Below are 26,572 nucleotides of genomic sequence, written 5' to 3'. Positions count from 1 at the left end.
ACAGCCCATCAAAGAGAAAGAATATTCCCCCATACTTACCATAGCTCCAGATTTTGGCACAGCCCTGGGAACTGTGTCACTGTTACCTGGTTCAAATAATACTTACAAAACAGCTCCCACACTTGTCAACTTTTAGCTTTCATCATCATACAGATTGGCATTGCAGTGAACATCCACTCAGAGCTACTCCAGCGTGAAGGAGGAGCTCTGCTTGGGTTTCCTGGGTTTTCTGATGGTTGAGTTTTTTTGTTTGGTTGGTTGGTTGGTTGTTTTTTTCTGGGGGGTGGTTTAGCTTTGTTGTGTTTTTTTTTTTACTACACAAAATTTGGTATATGAGATTTTCAGATCTTGATCATAAAAGCAAAGGGCAAACCTTAATAAAATATGTTGACTTGTATACTCATATGTGCAGTACTATATTCCTGAGGGACTTTAGTCAGTTTATTGAACAGGCCGGTATCTTGTTTTCCCCATCTCAGACACTGAGATGAAAGAAGTCCTGGGGCTCCTGCTTCTGCACTTTGCACAGCTGATGTGAAAACATGCTTCATACACAGGCTTTCACTCCATATTGTTTCATTGCTGATATTGAGCCTCAATTATTTGCAGACAGAGGTGTTTTTGAATGCAGAGTAAAAAATAAACCTTGCATTCCCATCCAGGCTCAATAAGAATGGAAAACAGTTTTGTGCTGCTTCCTGCCTGTCTGAAAAAATTAGCAAAACTACATAAAACAAAACAGTTGGGGACTGAACATTACTGGATAAATACATTTGGAAGGGGAAAAATAAAAAGAGAAAGAGAAACTCTTTCTGTGTAAAATATGTAAAACAGGTTATTTTGCTCATTTTTTTTATCTGCTCAAACCAACCGTAATGCAATATGTTAAATACCTCCCTGTTTTCCTCAGCTCATAGATAAAAAAGTGTCTTGAGTAGTGGCTTGCAACAGGAACCTCATCTGTTGCAAACACTTTGAGCCTTCCTTATTTCTCAGAGAGGAAGTATGTGGCCTGTTTGGCAAATGCTGCTCTACATGACAGCGTGAACTTCACAACACACTCACTCGACCGGCTGCTCCTCGACTTGATCAGCTCAACCTTGCTGGCAGCACGAGAGCAGTACTATGACTACAGCTTTTTTGAGAAATACTGCAACCTGGAATATCATGCCTAGCATTTAAAGGTAATCATTGCTCTGCTACATTTTAGATTATCTGCATACGGGATCAAATGTTTTGATTTTATTTATATAAAAGGGAGTTCATTTGCACCAACAACGCTAGTATTCAGAGCATGGATTTTGAGTACCACCAAAGGTAGAAATAGAAAAGCCTGCCTGATCCTATTCATAAGGAGTGGTACTAAAGATAGAAGGGACAAGGAGTATTTCTGCTGAAAGCTCACATTAAGATAGAGGCATAGACCTTGTGCTGAAGCAAACTGCAGCACACTAATACCCAAAATATGAGAAATGTTATAGAGACATTAGTGGGCTTTTAATTCAAAGTGTTAGAAGTTTGCATAATGTGGTGTTTCTGTGTTGCTTCATAGTTGCATGTTTCTGTGAATTACCTTGATTACAGCATTGCATTGTTCTTTCTAAGTGCAAAGGTACAAGTGGCTGAAAGCTGAAGGGATGCTCATTTTGATTGATGACAAATTAAGGGAAATTCACCAATAAAACCCCAAAACAAACAAACAAAACCCCAGCTTCTGAAATCTGAGCTGCTTTTTTTCCCACATGAAAAATAACAGGATGATGGTGCCTTCATTTTCAAGCTAAATGGGATTGAGACATTACCTGTGAATCTTAGTGAGAAATAAATTCTAAGACCTTGGCAATAAAGATGTGAATATCAGGTATAAAAAATAAAATAGGCTATAGCATGTCAGGAATAAGGAATGTCCTGATTTTCTTAGTCTGCAGTATTCCTTGCAGGGGGGCTTTACTCAGGTACTTATTTTGCCTTTTTGTTTCTCTTTATTATTTTCATTTCTTTATATTTACTAATTCTCAAAGTTTCTAAATATAACTTTGAAAAAGTTCTTACAGACTTTCCTATGTGCTGTGCTAGTTAAGTGCTCCAGAAACGTGTTTTCTCAGAGAACAGATTCTCTGAGAGGAAATTATTGCTACATGTGCAGTACACAGGGATGGAAGGTATAAATTGTACCACAGGTTTTGGGGACCCACAATTTAGGTCAGCTAGATTCTAGTCTTGACAGATGAAGAGTTTGTATCTTCTGAGAGCTCTGCCATTGATAAATGGGATGCAAAGCAGGACTTGGGCTGTAGATGTTTCCTCACCTTCCTTTGACAGCACAGAAGAAGCAGCAAAAGCACTAAATCCCACCAGCTGTACATCTGCAAAGAGCTACAGCTGCAGCGACAGAATTGGAAGGTTCGAAAACAGCAAATATGATCTGAATGGTTAAAATCAAATTTCCAGAGAAGCCTGAGGAGGTGGCCTGTGAGCAGGGAAGGCCTCCCTTACACCTGCAGGCAGTTTGGTTTGCAGCCCAGCAGCACAGCGGTTCCTCGGAGCTGAGCAGCAGCTGCTGCACTCCATGCAGGGCTTGGGGTCAGTAGGACAAGGTGAGCTTAGAATCTATCACCTCCCCTTGATTCCTCCTAAATCACCCTTAGTGAGCCATTTTCTTTGGATGTGGCATAGTCACCTGCTTCTATGACAGTGGGATGCCATCTCTACTTGCATCCCAAACTGTCACCAATTTCAGTGAGATGCAGTGCCTGGAGCAGATTCACCCTTTCAAAAGAATGTAATCTATAAAACTGTTATTGTTCTGCTATTGACTTCAATGATAAAATATCAGCTCAGCCACAAGATGCTCTACAGTTTCCTATAAGTTTATTTTTGCAGACTATCTCCAAATTTCAGAAAGCCACTATACAGTTATCATATAGTGATAAATTGGATGGGTATCATGCTGCATACAAGTACTTGATGCAAGCACAAGCTACTTAAGCCATTAAATTCTACCCCACACTTGAGAGTCATGTGCACTGTTGTTTTAGAAATACTTGGGATGTTAATTGATACACTGTTATTCTAAAAAACAGTGATATGCCATTGCCAGCAGGCACATAGAAACAACCTTCTGCCCTCCCCAGCCCCATTTCAAACAAAATTTCCAATTTCTTCCATTTCCATCCCATTTTCAAATGTTTGAGAGTTGAGCTATATGTCAGGGCATTCACTCCCACCCCTTTGACTACACTATAGAAACTTTTACTCTGAACAAATGCATAATAACAAATGGCCTTAATCGTCAAAATTAGTCTGATATCTATCATTTTCCTTTTAATTACTTTGGATAAGTGAATCAACAGCATTGGCCACAGCTCTCCATTTGCTTATTTTTATTGAGCAATTCTGCCATGAGTCTAGAGAACATCTTGAAATTCCTGCCCCTTTCAAGACTTTATGCTGCCACCAATGGTAATCAGTGACAGTAAAACTTCACATGGAAAATGTAACAAGACACAGCAAACTGTCACACTAGTGACATCAAAGTCCAAAACACCATTGCTCTTCTCTATTACCGTAAGCTCTTTACAGCATCCGTATTTTCCGTAAGTCAGATTCTTCCACTTCTAAAGTAGCAGCACTGAGCTGCGCGCTCTGTCTTGCCGACTTAGAGGTGTTCTGAGAAGAACAGTGATTCGTATGGCAGAAGTGAGCCAAGCCAGTTTTAGATGTGCTCTGCAAAAATACGAAGTAGGCACACGCCTCTTGTCCAGTACTTAATATCTCTGGATTAGACAGCAGGTGGTTTAATTACAAATTGCACATAACCAAAACTTCAGAAAGACTTCTGGTATTTTTAAAGCAATGACTAGAGTTCAGACCCTCAAATACCACCTAGGAAAATGAAAGTGCCTTGCTCAGATGTGCCATGCTTTTAGAAAGTTTGTAAGTGTGAGACAAAATTTGCAGAGGTCTTTCCATCACGTACAAATGCTACGTATCCCTTTCCAAAGTGACTCAGGCACACCTGAGAATTGTATCCTCTGTATCTTAAAAGTAGGAAAAGAGCCCTTGAAAGTACTATCACAAGTCTGATCACTAGTAGGATGACTTGCTCTCCTGGCACTCAAATACCAAAACCCAGAATACAGCAGTACGTGGAGGTAGGACTCCATTACTTTTATTTTTCCATGCTTTTGTGACACAAAATTCAAGTACTATTCTCATCTAAATAAGAGTTGGATGTGTTAAAATTATAGATGGGTGTAATATACTTATGCTGCCAAGCTTGGCAGCTATCTGGAATTGCACAATTTTTTTTTGAAACTGAGCTTACTTACTCTGCACTTAGCAAGACTGGGAATGCCCTTTTCAAGTAGTGCAAAAATGCAGCTACTACAGCAGAGCTTATGTGCCCAGGTATTTATGCCACTTCTCTGGGAGACTTTTTCAGCCCTGTTGAGCTCTCTATTGCTATGCCCAGGAAATTTTGCTGGCTTATTTGAAGATGAGCCAGGAACACCTACAACATCTGTAGCCAAAGTACTGGCTGCACAGTTCCTAAGAGTATACCTCTTACTTTTGATGGGATACAACTGAGAAAAAATGTTGAAGAAATTGAAATTGGGTATTGTGAAAAATATTCAAAGGAAATTATGCAAGTAGATGCATAAAATTAATTCAGATGCCAAAATTAATTCAGATTTCAGTTTTAGAAACTCAGGTGCATTTAAATGCAGAATGCTTTTGTGTTTTCTATCAGGAGAGACCCTTTTATTAAACATGAATACCTAAACAGCTTATTTAAACTGAAGGCTAGTTTTTTACTCAGTTTCTAGACTTTTCATATCAGGCAATGAAACAGTCTTTTGTTCCTGTGACAGCAGGTTTCAGACACTTTTCAGAAAGACACTGGCACAGCTGCACCCTACAGATGTGCCACAAGCCATTTCCTCAGTGCAGGCCATGAAAGGGTAATGTGCCATTTGGCCAGTGAAATAGAGACTTCTAGCAAAGAGCCTTTGGGAACAAGCACTGAGAAGCCTGAAAATGAAATGAGGTGGAGTCAAACTGTGCATTGCCATCTGTTTTAGCACTGATCTACTCGCGTTTGATAAAAAACTAATTCTGTTTCTTTTCAATGGCTTTTTATTCTGTAGGGTGTCTTCCTAAGCTCGCTGTAAGGCATCAAAATCTCATGGTATTAAGCAATATACTAAAATCTGCTAATCTTATTCTAAAATACAATTAGTAATAAAATCTCACTGATTTCAGCATCTCTGCTTCTCAAGTCAAACACCTCTCTAGAGAATACCCTCAGGCTCAAGTTTTTTGTAAATAAAGAGCAGCACAACAAAGGCAGCAATTATCTTTTAAATATTTAAGCTAGAAAAGACAGGAAGATGTAGAATACCCACATGATGCTGCTAGAGCTTCTGTTATCAATTTCACAGGGCAGCTGACATAAATATATATTTTTTTAAAAATAAATATCCATCAGCTAGTGGTGTTGTGTTATTTTGCTTTAATTTCAAGCAGATATAGCTTGTTCTCCTCTGCCTCTGAAAATATACCATAGCATGAGACACCTTCCACTGCCAAAGAGTTTTTCTCTCTGTCCTTGGTCAGGGACAATTAGGACGGGTCCAGTAAAGCCACAAGAAAGAATTGTCCCTCTCACAATACTTAGTTCCACAGTTTTCTGAAACTTCTTCCTGCACATCCACCAAGACTTTTTAAGACAAATGTCTGAAGAAATTGCACCATTGGCTTTATGCAGGAGGAATGTTTTGAGATCAAACATTTTGAGGCATTTTGTGCTGGGAGCACAACTGTATTAGTCAAAAAAGCCACTAAACAACACCCTTGGTGTTCGGCAATGAAGTGACATGATGTACACAGAAAGCTGAAAACCAGATTCATCAGTCTAATTAATTTATTTGTAGCTTCAGAACTCCAAATGCTGAAAAGAACATTTTGTATATGAAATAACTGTATGGGGATGGCTTTGCTGTGACTTCCTATTGTGCAGAGGTACTGGTAATGGAAACTTTTACTACACTGTGTTCTTCTGAGCAACTTCCTTAGCTGTGGTTTTCTGCTATTCCCCTGATAAAAGCACCAAAGTGGTGAGAGTTTAGCAAATATGTAAAACTCTCACATGAATTTGACACAAGAGTTCTCAAAAGCAAAACTGTACAAAACTGGAGACACCCAAACTAGGTCATTTCTCATCTGTTGGCAAAGCAGGTGTTATTCTGATGTTCAAGCTCGATCTCTCTTTTGATCTAGTTCTGAAGAGTTTTGACAGAATTTGAGAGCACAATGGGAAATACCGTGAAAACGCCGAGAGCCTCCGAAGAAACAAATGTGCCCAGCGAAATGGGTAAGAACTCATTTCATTTCTTTCAAGAGAAAAAGATGTTCCAAATATATGGTACATTCATCCATGTGTCTTCCTTCATCCGCCTGACGTAATAAAAGCAGGCAAGTACGTGACTCTTGTGGGAGAAGGAGGGCATCCTCTAGACAGTGCTTATTTTTGGGTACGTTCTAGCACATTTTCCAAGAAGTATTTTAATTAAAGAAACCAAATGTTAAAACTATTCTTTGCTGCTTCTCTGTGAAATATGTTTCTTCCAATTCAGAAAGCCCTGAAGCACTACTTCAAAACCAAAGACGACAGAATTTTGGACATACTATTGTGTGATATTTTATACAAATTTGTCCTTGAAATTTGGTTTTGCTTCATTTTAGGTTAAAAACCTTAACGATGTTGTGCTTGTGTTGAACCTCAAGTCCACTGTTAGTTGCATTAAAAGTAGCACACAGCCAACTTATCACCACGTTTATCCATAAAGATTACATAAAAATACACATTTCACAGGCTAAGCTGCCAAAGGGGGATCCTGTGCATCCAGCTGTGAAAAAATTAGGCTGCAAAGCCCTCAACATAGGCTGGTAAAGGTCATGTATCTGAGGGGGAAAGCCAGGGGGATTCAGTGACCTGCTCCTCCCAGACTGAGAGTCCATAGAGGGAGAGTCAGCACAGCCTCAGCTCTCATGCCACAACATGACAGACAGCAGTGGCACAGGAGCTACAGTAAATCACTCTCCAAAGGTGAGAAAGAGAAAACACTTTTGTGGGGTTGTTGGGGTTTTTTTTGTCTGTTTGGGTTTTGATTTTTTGGAGTTTTTTTAAAGCGTAGAGGCATTAATAAAAATTGTTTGGGTTTTCCATGCAGCATGTTCCAGTTGTTTTGCTCATTATTATAACAATAGGGAATCAGCCATTAGTGCTGGAATGAAACCCAACCCTGCTTTTTGCATGGCCAAGAACTAGCTGATATGAGCAGATGAATAGTCCTACATCCTAATAAAGAGAAACCAAATACTGCTTAGTCTACTCAGAGGCCCATAACATGAAATGACAATTAATTTTTTGGTGCCTTATGTTGATCTTCCCTGCAACTGCTGTCATGAACACTGTAACCATCAACACAGAGCCATGTGCACACACACAGTAAGACCTGGCTGATTAGCAGGGGAGTGAGAGGTCTCTGACATGGCTGTGGATTATTCCTGTACATGAAAAAAGTCAGGATTTAGCACAGCTGAAGTCAACTGCATCCTTTCCAGAGATGTAAATAGAACATACCCCCAAAATATAACTCAGCCAACATTGACAGCATAGCGATTGCAAGGTGAAATTACCCATTTTAGAATTCAAGGCTTGATCTGCTTGCACTCTCCTACATGTCTAGCACATCTACAAAGGTGCTTTGTCAGATCCTTCTGATCTTCTTCTGCCACTTTAGGAGGGAATGAATCTCAGTAACTGCAGTGACATCTGCCAGGACTGCATGGATATTTCAGACACTCACACAGCTGAAATTGCATTGGATACTTACATTTAAGCACCCAAAGGCAGCTTTTTGGTCACAAAAGTGATTACAGCAATGCAACAACAGTCCTGTGAGGAAAGGTGGAAAGTAGTGGGGTTGTTCAGCCTGGAGAAGAGAGGGTTCCAGGGGGATCTTATTGCATCTTTTGAATACTTAAGGAGAGCTTGTAAGAAAGATGGGGACGGGTCTGTTTTGATAGCATAAGCGATATCAGTTTTAAACCAAGAGAGGGTAGATTCAGACTAAATAATGAAGAAAATTTTTATGATGAGTATGATGAAACACTGAAACAGGCTGCACAAAGAGGTGGCAGACTCGCCATCCCTGGAAATATTCAAGGCCAGGTTGGACAAGGCTCTGAGCAACCTGATCTAGTTGAAGATGTTGATGCTCACTGCAGGGAGGTGGGACTAGATGACCTTTAAAGGTCCCTTCCAACCCAAACCATTATATGATTCTATTACTTAACAGCCTGCATAGCCCCTTTAGATCTGACTCTTACTTTGCATGAGACCAGCATCTTTCATAATGGCTTACATGTTGCTAATTAACGTTGGGAATACAAACATCAGCACTGTCCTCCAAATCCAATGAGAACAGACTTTTGAAAAGGAACTTGGTACCAAAAGCATAAAATAGGATTAATCTAAAGACTTTGTATCTATTTGTCTTCCTGAGTGGATAAAACTCCAAATGACATCACCAAACACTGAAGGTTTCCCCCAGGTCAGGAACAGCCACCTTTGTTTTAAGTGAGGTGGAGGATCCAATCCAAGGACTTAACAACTGTCCAAACAGTTATTAGCAAAAGCAGGTTTTACACTGGTTCATTTCAGTGAGCCTGAATAAAATGAAAGGCTGAAACAGAAGGAAAAGAAAGAAAGGAAAGAATATCCAAAAAGAAGGTGGAAGAAACCAGGAAGAATAGAGACTTGATCTGCAGCATGAATGTGTTCATCAGACCCCTATAAGCCCCTTGTGCTGCCTGAGACATGCACTGAAAGTAAATCCTTGTGCTTTTCTCACCTCCCGTGCATCGGTCTTGACCCTGAAAAAGGGAACAGTGCCTAAGCTGCCTGTCACTAGGAGGCTTTTGGACTCCAAATATGACTGCACTCCATCTGAAAGGACATGGTATGGGTTTCCCTGATACAACCTAGGTACTGATAACAGAGTAACCACAGCAGCAAGGTGTCATCAGGGGCTGTGAGCCCACCCTCTCCTCTTTACTCAACTGGGACACTGAATCAAGGGTTAATCCTTTACTGAGCTGCACCTGCAAAACTCTCAGTTCCCAAGCTGGTTGGTTTAGATCTAATTTGGCTACGCCAGTGTGACTCTGCAGCCACACCTTAGGGCTGCTGCAGACAGGCTCCCAGACACACACCAGTGCCCTCATGCACCCTCACTGGTTCATGCCCTGCCATAAATCACAGTATTTCTGCCAAGCAGTAAAGTTGAGGAGATGCAGGGAGCTGAGCCCTGAGCAGCTCATTCTCACTCCAGACAGGGACCCTGCTAGTGCACAGCACAGCATTTTTCAAGGACAATAAGCTGGATCTGGATGCCCTGGCTATGTTCTCCTTCCTCTAATAGTGCTTCACAGGCTATTCACAAAGAACAATTTGAAGCATGCAATAGTCATTCTCACACTTTGCAAGACATCCAGGGATCCAGACATCTAAAATTAGCATGTATTTCACATTCATTTTCTACTCCTAAAAATAATCCCCAGAGTTAATACCTGATTCAGTGGAAAAGACTGTGCTTCAGTCTTTCCACTCTAACTTTTGAGTTGTTCCATTTCAGGCATAACCTACACTCACACTGCAGAGGAGGGGTTGTTCTTTTTCTATACGACTTAAAAGTGTGGGGGCTCATCAGATCAAATCTGTAAGATCACTGTGGAATTTAGATGTGGAGAAACAGGGTAATTGCCTGTTTCAAGGCGTTTGTATTTGAAAGGAGCTGGTATGAGCTTTATGAAATGTTGTAAAGTGCAGTGTGGTATTTTACATGACCAAAAATCCCAGTGAGGTTTGACTTCCATCGCAATTAAAACAAGGTCTTGTTTATGAAGTGGGAGGGTTTACAGATTTTGGTAGTACAAAATCCCTTTAGTTTCACACTAATGTAAGTACACGCAGCTGAAGAGGTAAAATTTGAATGGATGTGGCAGCCAGCATTGATTAATTCCTTCCTTTTTTTCAGAACTACAAATTAACATGCAAAAATTGAAACAAAAACAAATATAAAAATGAAACTGTAAGGAAAGTAATGAAGATCTTTCTAGAGGACAGAAAAAGTCACATACCCTGCAGAGCAGAACGAAATGCAAACCACCAGTATGCAAGGAAAGAGAGCAGAAAAGCACTTGTTTTCCACCCTTTCAGTCTGGAAACAAGACATTTAGAAATAGGTAGCAAAAGTGTTGTTCTTTTTTTTAAGCCATTGCTAAAGATATTGTCATTAACCTAAAAAAGGTGACATTCCATGTAAAAATTGTGTCTAATGATCTGCAATGAGAAATTAGACAACAACTCTTTAGCCTCACTCTGCAATTACTACGATGCATCTTCTGGCATTTATTTCTTGCAGTCCTGGGTAAAGATCTTACTTTTTTGAGAAAGACTCAGCAATGATTCTCTAGGTCTCATTAGCCTCAGATACCAAGCAGTTTCACAGAGAAAGATGCAGAACATGGAAGCAATCAAAGGCACATTCAGCACAGAATTTCTTCAGTATAGTTGAACGAACTGTGTAATAAGTTACAGTAGACTAATCATGGCAGTTGACTGATTAATACAAAGGTCCTCGACCAGTCCTATATAATTTGAGTACACTAATCAACTAAGAAAACCACAATAATACTAAAACTAAACACATGGTCAAACTAAGCAACTTAAAACTAATCTGTTTTGGACTCCACACATGCTATGGATGCTCACTAACTGGTTTGTGGGACTCCTTCAACGGGCAAAGGCTTGCAAGAATCAAAATGCTTGCAGTCAGTTTGAATATTAAGGTAAAATGACACACTGCTTTGCATACCACTAGTCTCTATATCATAACAACAAACAGCTACTCAACATTGACTAAGAAAACACTGTTTTTTATTTCCTTTAATCCACAGATGTGGAATATTTTCCTTAACACTGGTATTCCTGTTATCACTGCTGTAAGGATAACAAGTATAAAATCTCTTCTCTTGAAAATGTTTCTATTCTGCTGACCTGCATGTTTCCTTCAGCCTTTCATCATGATCACTGTGAGTTAGTTTTAAGGCCCTGGGACACAGAGGTTGCAAAACACAGGACCATTCCCAGCATTCATTCCAGATGCTGTTTTAGGGTTCCCTAAGAAACTGTTTTCCCATAGACAAGTTGACAAGGAATCTGTATTAAACAGGCTAATCTAACAAGATAAAGAAGTGTGTCTATCTCCCTGGATGATTTATTTCTCTCCTCCCCTGAGTTCATTCCTATTTTTGCATGTTGAGCTGCACAGAGTGGGTGAGTATGGAAAGCAAACCGCCTCTGCAAGAGCTGCTGATCCTGCTGGAGGTGGAGGAAAAGCTTTCTGTTCCCACACGCTGGTGGAGGGTGCTGTGAGTTGCAAAGGGAAGGGACTCACCACGAGGAGAAACACAGGCATCCTGTTGCATATATTCCTCTTGCCAGGAGTTCTGCCCAAGAGCTCAAAGCACCCCACATGACACATTTCTGAACCTCCCACCTGTCTGCATTTCCTGAGCACCACAGACTCCCACTGGATGAGGAGCTCCTGAATACTTGATGGTCCCAATCCTGTAAAACGCCTTTTAATCTCTTTATTGACCTCAGTTTTGCCATCTGCAGTTGCACGATGATTTAATTATAAACACCCATGTCTCTTCTTTATCTGAAGATAAGGGCATTGTGTGCTACCTCTAGGACAGATTCCATACAGGGAGGGTGAATAAATCTTTATTGCTGTTCCTCAAGCTAATTTATAAAAGTAATGGGAAACAGGCAATAATGGCCATACTCTCATCACCTTGGTTCTAAACTAATGTCATATATTTGAAAAGTATCAGTGGTGTTAAATGATGCAACAATTCAGCAGGCATTTTCCTTCCTTAAATGCAGTGTACCAGGTTAGCTCAAAATTGCAGCTGGAGGCATTTAGAGACAGTGTCATTAATTAAAATGAATTACTTCCTAATACTATCAACACTTACTAATTTTGCTTGTTTCAGACTGAATACATATTTTAAATATGGTAATTACTAGAAAAAGTGGCCTAAAATTAGTTACTTCAAATTAACCAAATTACTCTTATTCATTTCTAATATCTTCATATTCTTCTTATAAGGTTATATGCTCATCTCTAGCTCTTTATGTTTACCAAGTGACATTTCAGAGTGGGTTGTTGTTTGTTGCTCTGTTTTGGTGGGTTTTTTTGCATTTGACCTAACATGTAAAATATAACATATATAATTAAAAATCCATTTCTGCTTCAAAATTCTATCTTGTTTCTAAGCGACATTTTCTTTCTTCTTTAACAGGTCAGGAGAGTGATTTCCTTGCTGTCCTCTATGACTATCCCTCAGCAGACATAAGTCAACCTATATTTCATGTAGGGGAAAAACTACGTGTGCTATCAGAGTAAGTTGATCCCCTTATTTTAATTTTTTTTTAACTTAGGTTTTTGTACCATTGATGCAAAGCTCTGTTTCATGCAACTGGCCCAAACCAGATGCAATTCAGCAAAAAGAACTGGGTTCAGAATTTGCAAGGAAGGATATTTAGCCATGGTGTAAATTCCTCTATAGTTTAAGGATTTCAGATTTTTTGGTTCTTGGATTCCTCTAACATGGTTTCTGAAGCTAGATTCAGAATCTCTTACAAAAAAGGACTCAAACCAGAATTCTGCTTTGAAAACTGATTTTGAGAAAGCATTTCCCCCTCCCCCATGTTAATGGAAAACACAGTAAAAGCAAAAATACTTTGAATCACATAGAAAAGGAAAATTATTCCGAATTTCTCCTTTATGATTAAGTCTTAGAAAACCAATCTAGATTTAAGTCAGCTCTAAGAAAAATGAGATTTAAAATAGCTTTTCTCTTCTTCTTCTTGATTTTTTTAATTGATTCTCAATATTCTTCGTGGGGAAAACAAAACAAAACAAAACAAAAAAAAGGAAGTCAAAGTTTTCCCAGCCAGTTCCACTCAAAAATTTATGAACCCCAGAATAAAGTAGGCTCAGAAGCACTAGTTCAAACTGACCTTAAGCACCGTGCAAATATTGCCAAACACACAGGAGTGAGCACACTTCTTGAAAACTGGAAGCCAACAGTCCTGATATTTTTTCATGCACAGCTTGTACCAGCACAGAGGGACCTTCTCAGGGGTGCTCAGGGTGCAAACAGCTGCTGTTTGCGCTGCTTGAACAGAAAGAAGAGGTTTCATTTTTGCAGCTGGTGGAACCGATGGATTCAAGGGGAGATCAGAAACATTCAGAGCAGACAAATCCTCTGAGGATTTCTAAATTCATTTTAAAAATTGTCTACCTGGGGAAGTCAGAGCATCAAATGATTGGAGGGGACAACTACTCATGGGAAGTACCACAAACGATTGATGAATTCTCGGATTAATCTCCAGGCCACCATGACTTACAAAGACCTTTGTCACCAACACAATACTGGGCTACTGGGACCTTCAGCCTGACCTAGAATGGCTGCAGTTGCATTCTGCTGACAAAGTGCTTTCCCTGTTTCCCTGAACCTCGAGATCACAAGGCTCAGACAATACCACTAAATGAATTTTCTGCTGATAGAGAGCTTCCCCAAATCAGGGAAATTCTACTCTCATAATTTCTAGCTCCTTGAACCTTACTACTCTGCTATAGACATCCCAACCAAAGCAGTGAGGTGGATGAAGTTTTCCATAAGCAGCTGGGAGAAATCTCCCAGGCACTTGCTGTTGTTCATGTGGGGGACCTGAACCTCCCAGACATCTGCTGGGAACACTACACAGCAGAAAGGGAACATTCCAAGAGGTTCCTGGAATGTGTGGAAGATAACTTCCTCACACAGCTGGTAAGTGAGCCGACCAGGGAGGGTGCTTCTGGTGAACAGGGAAGGTCTTGTGGGGGAAGTAAAAGTCTAGGGCACAGTGACCATGAGATGATTGAGTTTTTGATCCTTGGAGAAACAAGGAGAAGGATTAGTAAAAATGCCACCTTAGACTTCCGGTGGGCAAACTCTGACCTGCTCAGAAGACTGATTGACAAAGTCCCCTGGGAGGCTGCCTTGAAGGATAAAGGAGTCCAGCAAGGCTGGACATACCTCAAGAAAGAAGTTTTAAAGGCACAGGAACTGCTGTCCCTGTGTGCTGAGAAACCAGTAAGATGGGTAGGAGACCAGCCTGGCTAAATAGGGACCTTTGGCTGGACCTTAGGAACAAAAGGAGGGTCTATGACCTTTGGAAGAGGGGACAGGTCACTCATGAAGTCTATAAAGATGAAGTGAACCTTTGCAGGGTGAAAATTAGGAGAACCAAAGCACAGCTAGAGCTCAAACTAGCTACAGCTGTTAGGGATAATAAAAAAATGTTTCTGTAAGTTCATTAACAGCAAAAAGAGGATTAGGGAAAATCTCCATCCTATATTGGATGCAAAGGGAATCTTAGTAACAAAGGATGAGGAAAAGGCTGAGGTGCTCAACACCTACTTTGCCTCAGCCTTTAGCAGTGGAACTAGCTGTTCCATGGATATCCTGCCACATGAGCTAGGAGACAGGGAGGAGATGCAGAATGAGGTCATCACAATTAAAGAGGAAGTGGTCAGAGCCCTACTACACCACTTAGACACACACAAGTCTATGGGACTGGATGGGCTACATCCAAGGGTGCTGAAAGAGTTGGCAGATGTGATCACCAGGCCACTTTCCATTATTTACCTGAAGTCCTGGCTAACTGGGGAGGTCCCAATGGACTGGAGGGCAGCAAATGTAACACCCATCTATAAGAAAGGCAGAAAGGAGGATCCAGGAAACTATAGACCTGTCAGTCTGACCCTAGTACCAGGGAAGGACAGGGAGCAGATGATCTTGAGTGTTATTAGAAAACATATAGAGGATAACCAGGAGATCAGGCCCAGTCAGCATGGGTTTAAGAAAGGCAGGTCCTGCCTTATGAACCTGATCTCCTTTTATAACCTGATGACCTGACTATTGGATGAGGGAAAGGCTGTGGATATTGTCTATCTGGACCTTCAAAAAGCATTTGACACGGTTTCCCATAGAACTCTCATAAAAAAACTGGCTGCTCAGAGCCTCGGTGAACACATGATCTGTGGGATCAAGCACTGGCTGGACAGTTGGTTTCTCACTGTCCATGCTTGTCAGGCACCTTTCATTGTCAGATGACCAACTGCATTGAGCTGACACTAGTCAAACCAGATGTCCTCCAATGATCCCACAAATCTACATAATTTCTGTGGTTCCTGCCCCAGGAGATATGGGCTACTTTCAGACTTTTAATCACCATTGGGATTTTTCAGGGTTACTAATATTACAGTTTGGAGGGAGATGGATACTAAGACTCTCAGGTTTTTGGTTCTTGCAATTCTTGGTTCTGTTTGGGAGATTTTCAGGGGAAAAAAAATAACCAGCAAAATAACCTGAGTTTCTTAGAGATTATTTCATGTGAGATGGAAAGCCACAAACAAAACTTGTGAGGCCCTGGAATTCCCAGCTCTGAGCAGCAGACACTTCTCATTTTCCCACAGCATAACAAACTGGACCATTGTCCCAACAGCTTTAACTTCGTTTAACTAAGTTTAACTTAGGGTATTAATACAGCTTCTCTGACACACATTGAAAGTCTAGTCTGCAGTCTGGGCATTTTTTGAAAGAAATCCCAGGCACAAATACAGGCTGGGGGAAGAATGGCTGGAGAGCAGTCCTGAGGCAAAGGACTTGGGGGGGTAGTTGATGAGAAGCTTGACATGAGCCGCCAGTGTGTGCTGGAGCCCAGAGAGCCAGCTGTGTCCTGGGCTGCATCAAAAGAAGTGTGGCCAGCAGGGCCAGGGAGGAGATTCTTCCCCTCTGGTCTGCTCTGGTGAGACCCCACCTGGAATGCTGTGTACAGTTCTGGGGCCCTCAGCACAGGAATGACATGGAGCTGTTGGAGAGAGTCCAGAGAAAGGCATGAAGATGGTCAAAGGGCTGAAATGCCTCTGCTATGAAGACAGGCTGAGAAAGTTTGGGCTATTCAGCCTGGAGAAGAAGAAGGCTCCTTCCAGTACCTGAAGGGGCTACAGGAAAGCTGAGGAGGGGCTTTTCACCAGAGAGGGCAGTGATAGCACAAGGAGGAATGGTTTTAAACTGAAAGAGGGTAGGTTTAGGTTAGACATCAGGAAGCAATTGTTCACCATGAGGGTAGGAAGGCACTGGAATAGGTTGCTCAGGGATGTTGTGGAAGCCCCCTCTCTGGAGATGTTCCAGGCCAGGTTGGATGAGGCTTGCACAGCCTGGTCTAGTGTGAGGTGTCCCTGCCCATAGCTGGGGTGTTGGTACCTCATGATCTTTAGGGTGCCTTCCAACCTTAACCTAAGATGTGTCAGTGAAAAAAAAAAACCAACAAACATATGCCTAGTCACCTAGTTTCAGCTGTGAAGTCTTTTTTATTGGAGTCTTGTCAGCAACTCATTGAAGTAAAGGAAAAGGGCAAACTTTGAAGTAGGTTCTGTTAGACTGAAAATCTGTTCCCAGGCAGACAGGACCCATTTGCTGAATATCTCTACCCTGATGTTAGAGGACTAACAAGGCTGTCCAGACACAGCATACATAAACTGGATATCTTGGATACCAGTCCAAGTCTAGCTGTGGGAAGGCAGAGCACAGCATGGTTTAACCACTAAGTATTTACCCTTCTTCTTTTAACTACAGAAAAATATTTTATTACTTACGTAATTGAAATGGAACAACTGTTGCTTATTTCTGTGTCCAGACTTAATGCTGATGTAGGTTTAGAGATGGAACTGCTCTAAATGAAACAAACTTGGGTTCCTTTCTGAATATGTAGATTCAGGAACACAGACAAAAGGTCACACGCTAATCTGAATGTCTTAATTAATTTGTTAAATGAGAACAAGCTTTCATCTGAAAAAATCCCTTCTTTTGCATTCACACAGTGAAGGAGGCTGGTGGAGAGTTCATTCCCTTACGACAGGTCGAGAAAACTATATTCCAGGAAAATATGTAGCTAAGGTTTACCACGGGTAAGTGAATGCATTTCCTATAGCCTTTCAACACTACATTTGTACATATACTACCCTGATTACCCAGTGTCATAATCAAAGCAATGCCAATAGTGACTAGACAGACAGAAATGTTATTTATTCATAGTCTGAAATAGTTCCTTAGAAATCTAGGAACATCAATTCTACATCTAAGTTTAAAATATATATAGAAAGGAAAATGCTGCTTTTAAATTCTGGAAAGGGTCAAAAAACCTTCAAAGGTGATATTAGATATTGAAAATAATTTTGTTGCATGGGCTGATCTCTAATTTTAAGACATGGATAAAGAGACGTTACTTAGAAAGAATTTTTAATATTTACAAAGATTAAAATTTCAGCTAGAGTTGCTTGTGAAAAACAGACCAAAAAGAACAAATAGAAAGACTGATATGTCATTCAAGACTGTAAACTCTCACACTAGAAAAGCTAAGGAAGTTTCAGAGGTTTCTTGTTGCCCTAGACACCAGTCAGGAAAAAAACATTAAAACACATACTTGAAACTTTTCTGGCAAAGGTTTTAATACCTGTTTAATTTTAAGCATATGAACTGTGAACTTCATTGTGATTTATGTAAGTGCTTAATTTTAATATGCTTTTACATCCTTCTGAAATAGAGATGCTTTCCCCAAGGCAGGGCACAGATATGGTAATGGAAAGCTACTGCCTGATGTTTCCCCAAATCATTTTGCTGACAGGAGACTGGATCAAATTTTACAGATTAAGACAACAAATAGAATTAATTCCACTTTCCCTTATTCAAAAAGCCAGTTAACTTAAATGACTGGGCTGTGCCCTAGCACAAGCAGAAAAAAATGATTTCGTTTTGTGTATATTTGCAATACAAGAAAGCAAAAACTGGGGTTATCAAAAGTGGTTTAAATGAAAAAGAGGGAGTTAACTTAAGCCACAGCTATGCCATCAATATATCATATGAATATGTCCCTAACTATTCAGATCAAGGTCTCTTGAAAAGTTTTGTTTTGCCTGACAGTTCAAACCTTATTTACTGCTCTCTTAGCCTCACAAAAGTTTATGGAGCTCAAAGAGAGCAAGATTTTCTCCATAAACTGGAGAAATATGCCTGGACATAGTTGAGAGAATAACTAGAGAAAGCCACAGTGTTATTTTTGCAGTCACTTTTCCTGGCTAATGCTGCATTTTCACGACCACATGCTGGTCTCTGTTTCACTGGTGTCCAAATTTCAGAATTTGTTTTTTCCTGCTTCACAGCTGGTTATTTGAAGGGCTGGGAAGAGAAAAAGCAGAGGAACTTCTACAGCTTCCCAACACCAAGGTCGGCTCCTTCATGATCAGAGAGAGTGAAACTAGGAAAGGTGAGAAAATACTACCTTTTCCCCCCTTTGATCTCAGGCATCAACAGTTACACAACTCTTTAATTCACTCCTTGTCCTGTTTCAAACGGATCAGTTCAAAACCAGAAAATGTATGTACTGGAAAGGTGAAGGCACCCAGTAAAGCACACCAGTCTTCTACGTCACGAGCAATGCTGGAAACAGGCTTAGCAATGGCCATGGAAAGTTCCACAGGCATCAGCACAAACAAGACACAGTTGTTTAAAGATTCTTATTTACTTTGGTCGCATGCAAAGCTTATTAGGCAGTGGGACTTTTCAAAGGGAGAAAAAGTCATAGTTTTAAGATGATTCTTTTATTTATTTATTTTTAATTACATACCTGCAATTTTATTTTCTTTTTAGGAATTCTGTTGCTACATGCAAATTGTACTGTTCACACTTTATACTTTTATTTCATTTTTTTTTATAGAAAAGGAGGCTGAGGGGGGATCTCATCAATGCTTATAAATATCCAAAGGGTGGGTGTCAAGAGGATGGAGTTAGACTCTTCTCAGTGGTGTCCAGTGACAGAACAAGGGGTAATGGTCACAAACTGGTACACAGGAGGTTTAACCTCTTTAAGAAAATACTTCTTTACTCTGAGGGTAGCTGAGCACTGGAACAGGCTGCCCAGGGAGGCTGTGGAGTCTCCATACCTGGAGACATTCAGAATCTGTCTGGACGTGTTCTTGTGTAATCTGCTCTAGGAGATCCTGCTCTAACAGGGAGGTTGGACTAGATGAACTCCAGAGGTTCATTTCAACCCCCACCATTCTGTGATTCAGTAATTCTTTTTAATGGGTATACATCTCCCATTGTGCTCATGTTATCTTCCCTTTTTCTGGAGCACCAGAACACGTCCTAAGATCATTACACTACAGTTACCAGGAAACAATAAATCATCTACCTATACTGAATTAAAATAAATTTAGAATTAGTATTTAATCCTTACCAACTAAATGTTGCACAATAGTTCTAAGCAAAGAAACAGGAAAATCCAAGTTGTCACCTCCTGTCAGGACTCCACTATCAGGTATCAGCTATTGCACTAGTAGAAGCTGATTAGATCAGCATAGCAGCAGATTAATATGGTCCCCATCTTCAGAAGAAGCCAAACAACTTTAATAAAGACTATTTCCTTTAGACCACTTACAAAAAAATTCCCATACCAGCAAAAATAAAAGAAAAACACACCAGGAATTTAAATTCAATCAAAATCTCTTGATGTTGGGCTCTTTATTCCCTTTGTTATACTTCAGTAAACCTATAAAGTATTCTACATAAGCAGAAAATGGGATGGCCAGTCAGGTTTATTCTCAGATCTTTCTAGGACCTTTTGGATCATGGTACCACATCTTACAGCTACTCTGGCTGTGGTCCTACTTTGGTGTAATTAGTTCTCCTCTTTCTCCAGGGTTATATTCCTTGTCAGTGCGACACAGCCAAGTGAAACATTACAGGATCTTCCGCCTTCCAAACAACTGGTACTACATCTCTCCACGGCAAACCTTTCAGTGCCTTGAAGACCTTGTGAATCACTACTCAGGTAAGAACAATTGCATAATAAATGTGTTTTCCAGTTGCAGCTGTAAAACTATTTATCAAAGGTGCAGAACAAGAAGTTTTGCCTGTGTCTGAGACTTGTAACTGCTGTCACAGAACAAGTAATGGAAAAACCTTTGGTTTATATCTCTTTATATCTGTTCCTTTATATCTGGTTTATCTGTCTATATCTGTTACTTTATTTTTTAACCTAAATACAAAATATTTAGGATTAAATACTAGGATTTAGTACAACTGAAATCAGCCCAAGAACTCTGCTAAATAAAGACGAGGAGGTTCTGCCCTTACTGGCATATGATGTATGAGCATGTCAGTAGAGCTGTCCCTAACTATTTTGGTCCAAACTAGCATCTTGACAACTTTCAAATACAGTTTGTAGGTTAGCACAGGCCAGGGATGTCCAGCCCCTCTCAGAGCAGAGTTCAGGTGCACAAAAAAGTCAATGTTTAGGTGCACAAAATGTGAAGCTGTCTGGATGCAATTCGTGTTTCTGGGTCCCAGGGCTGGAGTTCAGCTCCTAGCCCACTTTATTTACCAGCATGGACATGTCTGTCATTTCTTTATTTACTACACATACAGACAGATAGCAGCAGGACATGCAAGACCAGGTTCTGCAATCAAATTTCCCTTAGGAACCACTATAATGCATAACCTTATCTGCAGCAGAAAATTCTCAGAAATGTTTTCAGTTGCTTCCCTATTACTTTAGTAGAGTATGATTGGATTCTATCAGCAGAAGTTATCTTGAAGGGCTCAAGCTGTTAGCTCAAATCTAGATTTAGCTGAATTTTTTACTAATATCAGTCCAGTGGATGACAAATATTTCAATGATAGTTTTCCAGATTTCTGGTAATTTAACCTGTGTCAGAGAGATAACTTGACAAATATCAAAATTAAGTGGCTGCAGTTACCATGCATTAAAAGTAGAACATTTTAAAATGAGGAAGGAAGATTGCGAGAAATTAATTGCATGAAAGTTACAAGAGAACATAAGTTCTGTGCTTTAATCAGTAAAGGGTACTATGCAATTTTTCAAGTGTAAAAGAAGCAAATTATGAAAGCTGGAAATGTGGAGAATAAGGAACCCAAAACTTGTAACAATGAACATTTTTATAGATTTATAGGTGTAAGAGCAGACATAGATTTAACTCTTCTCCTTCCCCCACTATGAGATGATACACAATCTCACTATGGAATAAAGCTCACAGGTGTAAAGAACTAGCATTCAGCCATGATTTTCTCTTCTTGGGTAGAAGAATGTTCCTAATGGAGCAAGAAGAAGTGGATGAAGATGAGAAAGAGATGAAAGTAATATGTGAAAATAGATTCATTCCAAAGCCATGTTCCACAGCAGAATAGGTGCCCAAACAATCCAATCTGAGTGGTTGCATTTTTCGTCTCTTTTGCACTCTGTTTGCATGGTTGAGACAATGAGAGGCAAAAGCAGGATTCGCTGAGGACTCGGGAAACCTGGGTCTAAGTCCCTGCTCTGTTACAAAATTCCTTCTACACTTTGGGCAAGTCACTTTATCATTCTGCATCTCAGTTCCTCACTTGTACTAAGCAAAATCTACCCTATGATAAATTAAAAGGCAAAGGTATGAGGAAAGAAAAAATGAAGTCTGTGTTACAGTGTCTTCGCTGAGAACATACAATTTATGGACTACTACTACTATGGTGTCCAAAACTGCTTATTTGAGCATTCACCAGGAAAGGAAAACAGTGAAGATAACACTGAGTGAAGATTAACTTTCTGTGTATTCATTTTCCTGTTCAGAAGTTGCTGATGGCCTCTGCTGTGTCCTTACAACACCTTGTCTCACCCAGTGCACCAACAACAGCGTGATGAACCCAGTTCCTCCCGTGGTGATGCGGAATAAAAACTTCAGCTGGAGAAACATTCACAGGTACCACAAGCAATGTGGGCTGCCAGAAACAAGGGTTTTTGGGTTTTTGTTTGTTAGTTTTTTTCCTAGCCTGGTATATACTTGTCCTTACAACACAGAACAGCCCTTTCCTTCTACTGAGACCAGTTATAAAGATTAGAAAACTTTCAAAGCTTCTGACAGCAGGTTAAGCCAAGAAAACTGGGTGCCCAGCTCTCTTAACAGATATTCTTGGTCTAATTTTGAATGAAAAATAGTTTACATGCAATTCTTTATCCTATCCAGCTAAGAGTGTGGCCACATATTAGTGCCTCTAGGACTCGGGGGGGCAGGAGTAAGAGCCAGGCCATGAAGCCTACTCAGATCCACCACGAGCGGCATACTAAGGTGCAATGTCTTAGAGATGAGCCTGATAGAGTCACCCTCCTTTGCTCACATAGTGGCCATCCATGAAGCAGCACAAGTGCAATGAGCACACTATCCCAGTAAAAACCCTTCCTGCTCCAGGTCTCTCAATACACAGCCCAACTCAATGTTCATGAGACTCCTAAGATCGTGACTACAACTAGAGAAAGTAGGTCAGGTTTCAGAAGCTGCTGAAACAACTACCTTCAGAAATAAAAGCATATTTTTTCTTTCTTGTTTTTTTTTTTTTTCAGTGTAAGTTCCCCTCCAGCACCCTTCCTTCTCAAAGCTTATTAATTTGCCTACGATTGCAAGAAAAAATTTTGTAATACAGAGGTAATTTTTCCTATAGATTAAGAAGAAAGGGAGAAAGTATATAGGTGTTATTTCCTCTTCAGATGCCAAAAAATATATAGATAGTACTGTTGTACTGGTGGTTTTGTAAAATTGCTAAGTGACAGAAATGTTTGTTTAATTATGAGCCAGGAAATTTTTAATACAACAAAATTTTTGGGTTTAACTACTGTTATATTATACTAATAGAATCAGTTCAAGTAGCTGAAACAGTAAAAATATTTTGTTCTTTTAAAGGCTGGAGGTGACTGAAGATACTGAAAGCACCCTGGCAGCAATGGATGATCCTTGTCTCAGCTATGGCCTGAGGGAAAGTATTGCTTCCTATCTCTCCTTAACAGGGGCTGAAAATGCTTCTTTTGCAAGTGCCAGAAAGAAGAAAGCCCAATCTTTTATACACATTGGGAGCAAACAGAAGAGTACCCTTCACTTGCCACCTACCTACTATGAAGACTAAAAATAAGACACCCAGGGGAAAATCCCAACTAACTGAGGGGTTAGAAGAGAAACCCAGAGCATCTTGTGATCTTGCAGTCCATGGACAGCTGAGAGATACAAGTTCACTGGCTGGTGATCAAACGTTGACAATGCTTCTGCATCTTCTCTTCTGAATGCTAACAAGAGACATAGCACCATAGACCAGGTGCTATGTCAGCCATGGTAGATGCTGGGAATGTCCCTAGTCCACCTGAAATTAAAACCTGCTCACAAACAGGATAAACTGAGATAGACTCTAAGTCAAGAGCAAAGTGAGGCAGATGACTCTTCATTAGGGGTGATGCCCACCAATGTACAAAGGTGACTGCCTAGGGAAGGACTAACTACAACTCAAGACCATATATGAAGTCTTACCCTGTTATCCTCCACAAGGCTGAAAACCATCTTTACATAAACTACCTACACTGAGAAAAGGAGTCTTTTTCTTCTCTATATAGAATTATTCATTGCCATTGACAGTTGGTCAGAAAGTTGTCAACACCCCAAGAGAGTGTCTAACATCTGGCATCCGAGAAACACCTGATTATATCAACTCCATACTTCTGTCATTTTTACCTTTAAGGGGAAAAAAAAAATACTTTCTAAGTGGCATTTAATTCAACTGCTGGTGATGGCCTGAAGTGTCAGAAAATCAGGAACAGGCTTAACTCACTGAAAAATGCAGTTCCTGCTTAGTTCTGATCTGGGAGTACAGGCATATCCAAAAGCACAACTCAGCTGCTCATAGCCTAGCAGACAGACAACAGGGCAAAAGGTTTTAAAATTAAAAGTACAATGTGCTAATATCATGCCTAACTGCAAAGGTACACTTGCAAAGGTGTGATTGTTTATGTATAGAGAACCAGATTTTAGCCTCATGTCCTGAAAGCACCCCCATATTTATGTGTAATATCTATATTAATAGACGCTTTTGAAAAAACAATTAAACTAAGAGCAAATCAGCAAGAGTGGATGTTAAATAGTTTTCTGAATTTCTTGTCTGAAGAGACTTACGGCAAATAGTAACAACATTCCAAAAATTGCTTAAAGTTTGTAACTGGGTTATCTGGAATTCACAGAGTCTAGATTTTTTTTATGCATATGTATTCTTTTCTAAGTTGTAAATGAGCAGATAGCATGGTCCTTTGAACCTGACTTGTGGTTGCTTTCTCAATCAAGTAGTCACTAACATCTGAGAGCATAAAATGCTGCAATCTATGTTCTCTACCTGAGATCTTTTCAGACTACTATTCTGTGATACCTTTTTGCACAGATTTGAGTAATGAGGGTTTGGAAAGATAGGGAATTGCATTTATAGATGTGTATATATATATATATATTTTTTTTTTTTTTTTTTTCCTCTGTAAATACCTCTTAGCACAATTCTGTGTGCTCTTCAGATCTTGTGACAGATCATTTGCACTAGCAAGAGAGATTCAGAGATCAAAATAATTCACAGACTATTTAAATACATTTCAGGTCCTAAAGGATGAATGTAATTTGGCTGGTAAACATTGAAAACCACAAAGCAAAATGAACTCAGGAACTCTAGGCACTTGTATGATCTCATTACTGTTTGTGATCATTAATATGTTATGGTGGCTGCATTTTATCCAGTGAAATGTATATGGGGAGCATTACAGATTTCTAAGTCATTATTTGTATTTATTCATTAAAATTATATCCAGTAATTACTTTGTATGGGTTTTAGAAAATGGAAAACCTAGCATGTAACTAGTGCAAACAGCCAGTCTTGCAATGACTCTGGAGCAGGTGTCTTTGACAGAACATGCAGAAAGAATCCAAGAGCCCATGTAACTGGGTAGCATTTGGAACATATTCTGTAAAAAGGGGACACAACATGTTCTGATGATGACAGGTTCACACAATCACAGATGGGTTCAGGTTGGAAGAGACCTTTGGAGGTCAATTGCTCCAATTCCTTTGCCCAAGCAGGGCCACCTAAAGCCAGTTGCCCAGGACCATGTCTAGATGGCTTTGGAATATTTCCAAGGATTAAGACACCACAACTTCCCTGGGCAAACTGTATGAGTGCTCAGTCACCCTCACAGGTGTTTCTTGGTGTTCAAAGGAAACCTCTTGTGTTTCAGTCTGTGTCCATCACCTCTGGTCCTGTCACATCACAGGACACCACAGAAAAGAACCTGGCTCCATCTTATTTGCACCCTCCCTTCAAGAATTTACACTCATTGATAAGATCCCCCTGAGTCTTCTCTTCTCTAGGCCAGAGGATATGAAGGGTAGATAACATAGGATCAGGGGTATTTAGGATCCATGTCAGACACCTTGCACCTGATCACAGTAGTTTTCAGGAAGGCAATGGATCTGCTGCTTCCACCATTATCTGATCTGTTTCCAAGGCCAGGAGGGATCTGCCATCTTCCCTTATACTGGGTGAGGGGAGTCTAGGAGCTCTTCTCCTGGCACCCAGAAGAGAATGCCTGAAGGGAACACTTAACATATTTGCCCTCCCCAGCCTCCTGCAAGAGATGGAGGCAATTCATACAACTGATCCACCCTTCTACATCAAAGCTCCACTGTTAAATATATCAATTTATCAAAAGCTGAAGTCAAACACCATGTGAATGTCCTTAAATGATTTAAAACAAGACCATAATCACCAAGACTTTTTCTAATCATACAAGGGAAATGACATGACAGCTTTGCATTGTTTTTGTGCAATCTTTTTTAAGACCTGTCCAAAAGTAAACCTATTATAGGGCAGACATAGGAAACTTATAGGCATTTAGTTATTTCAGATGCACGTCTTCTAGTACAGAAAGTTTCATATATCACACCTCTCCACATGCTAAGAAACACTATCATTTTTATGTATGACAAAGACTCAAACAAGGAGCACAAAATTAACTTTTGCAGAAAAGCTGTATAGCTTCATGGGATTTTCCCTCAGGAAATCTGTATCTGGTATATATTCTCAGTTTCATGCTCCTTAGTCTGTGTGAACCTCCCTTTCTTCCAGTAAAATTAAAAATACGCAATGATTTTGGTGTCTTGTAACAAAACCAAGACATGTCCTTTTACAGAAGGTCTAGCAGAGAAATCTGAGCAAACCAGCAGTTGTATTCTGCATCACTTCATTATAAAAAAAAAAAAACACAGTTATTGTCTATTTTCAAGTCATTGCTATTACTGCTTACTTTTTTATGTTATCAGTGTATTTCACAAGCAAACTAAATCCCCCATGACAGTGTAAGGACAAATACTTAATATTGAAATAAGTCAAGATCCTGCTTTTGCCAAGACAGTGGTCTGCACAGTCCCCAGGGAGAAAATTGTTGTTACAGACACTAGATAAGTGGGAAGAATTGATG

The 26,572-nt window shown here is 40.0% G+C and overlaps 2 protein-coding genes across 2 annotated transcripts in view; one reads left to right on the top strand and one right to left on the bottom strand.

Moving 5' to 3' along the window:
* The window catches only part of TG (thyroglobulin), a 157,477-nt gene that overhangs the window by 36,510 nt on the left and 94,395 nt on the right, over nucleotides 1–26,572 (bottom strand). The gene's annotated exons all lie outside the window — the stretch shown is intronic.
* Nucleotides 1,048–24,910, top strand: SLA (Src like adaptor). Its single transcript, XM_051611666.1, has 8 exons — nucleotides 1,048–1,184; nucleotides 6,283–6,376; nucleotides 12,442–12,541; nucleotides 17,073–17,159; nucleotides 18,411–18,514; nucleotides 19,949–20,080; nucleotides 21,875–22,004; nucleotides 22,980–24,910. Exons 2-8 carry the CDS (start codon nucleotides 6,316–6,318, stop codon nucleotides 23,197–23,199), a joined length of 834 nt encoding a protein of 277 aa, XP_051467626.1. The 5' UTR covers nucleotides 1,048–1,184; nucleotides 6,283–6,315; the 3' UTR covers nucleotides 23,200–24,910.

The sequence above is a fragment of the Apus apus genome, chromosome 2 (genome assembly GCF_020740795.1).
Source record: "Apus apus isolate bApuApu2 chromosome 2, bApuApu2.pri.cur, whole genome shotgun sequence".
In the NCBI taxonomy this organism is placed as follows: Eukaryota; Metazoa; Chordata; class Aves; order Apodiformes; family Apodidae; genus Apus; species Apus apus.
This window is presented reverse-complemented; position numbering and strand designations above follow the sequence as displayed.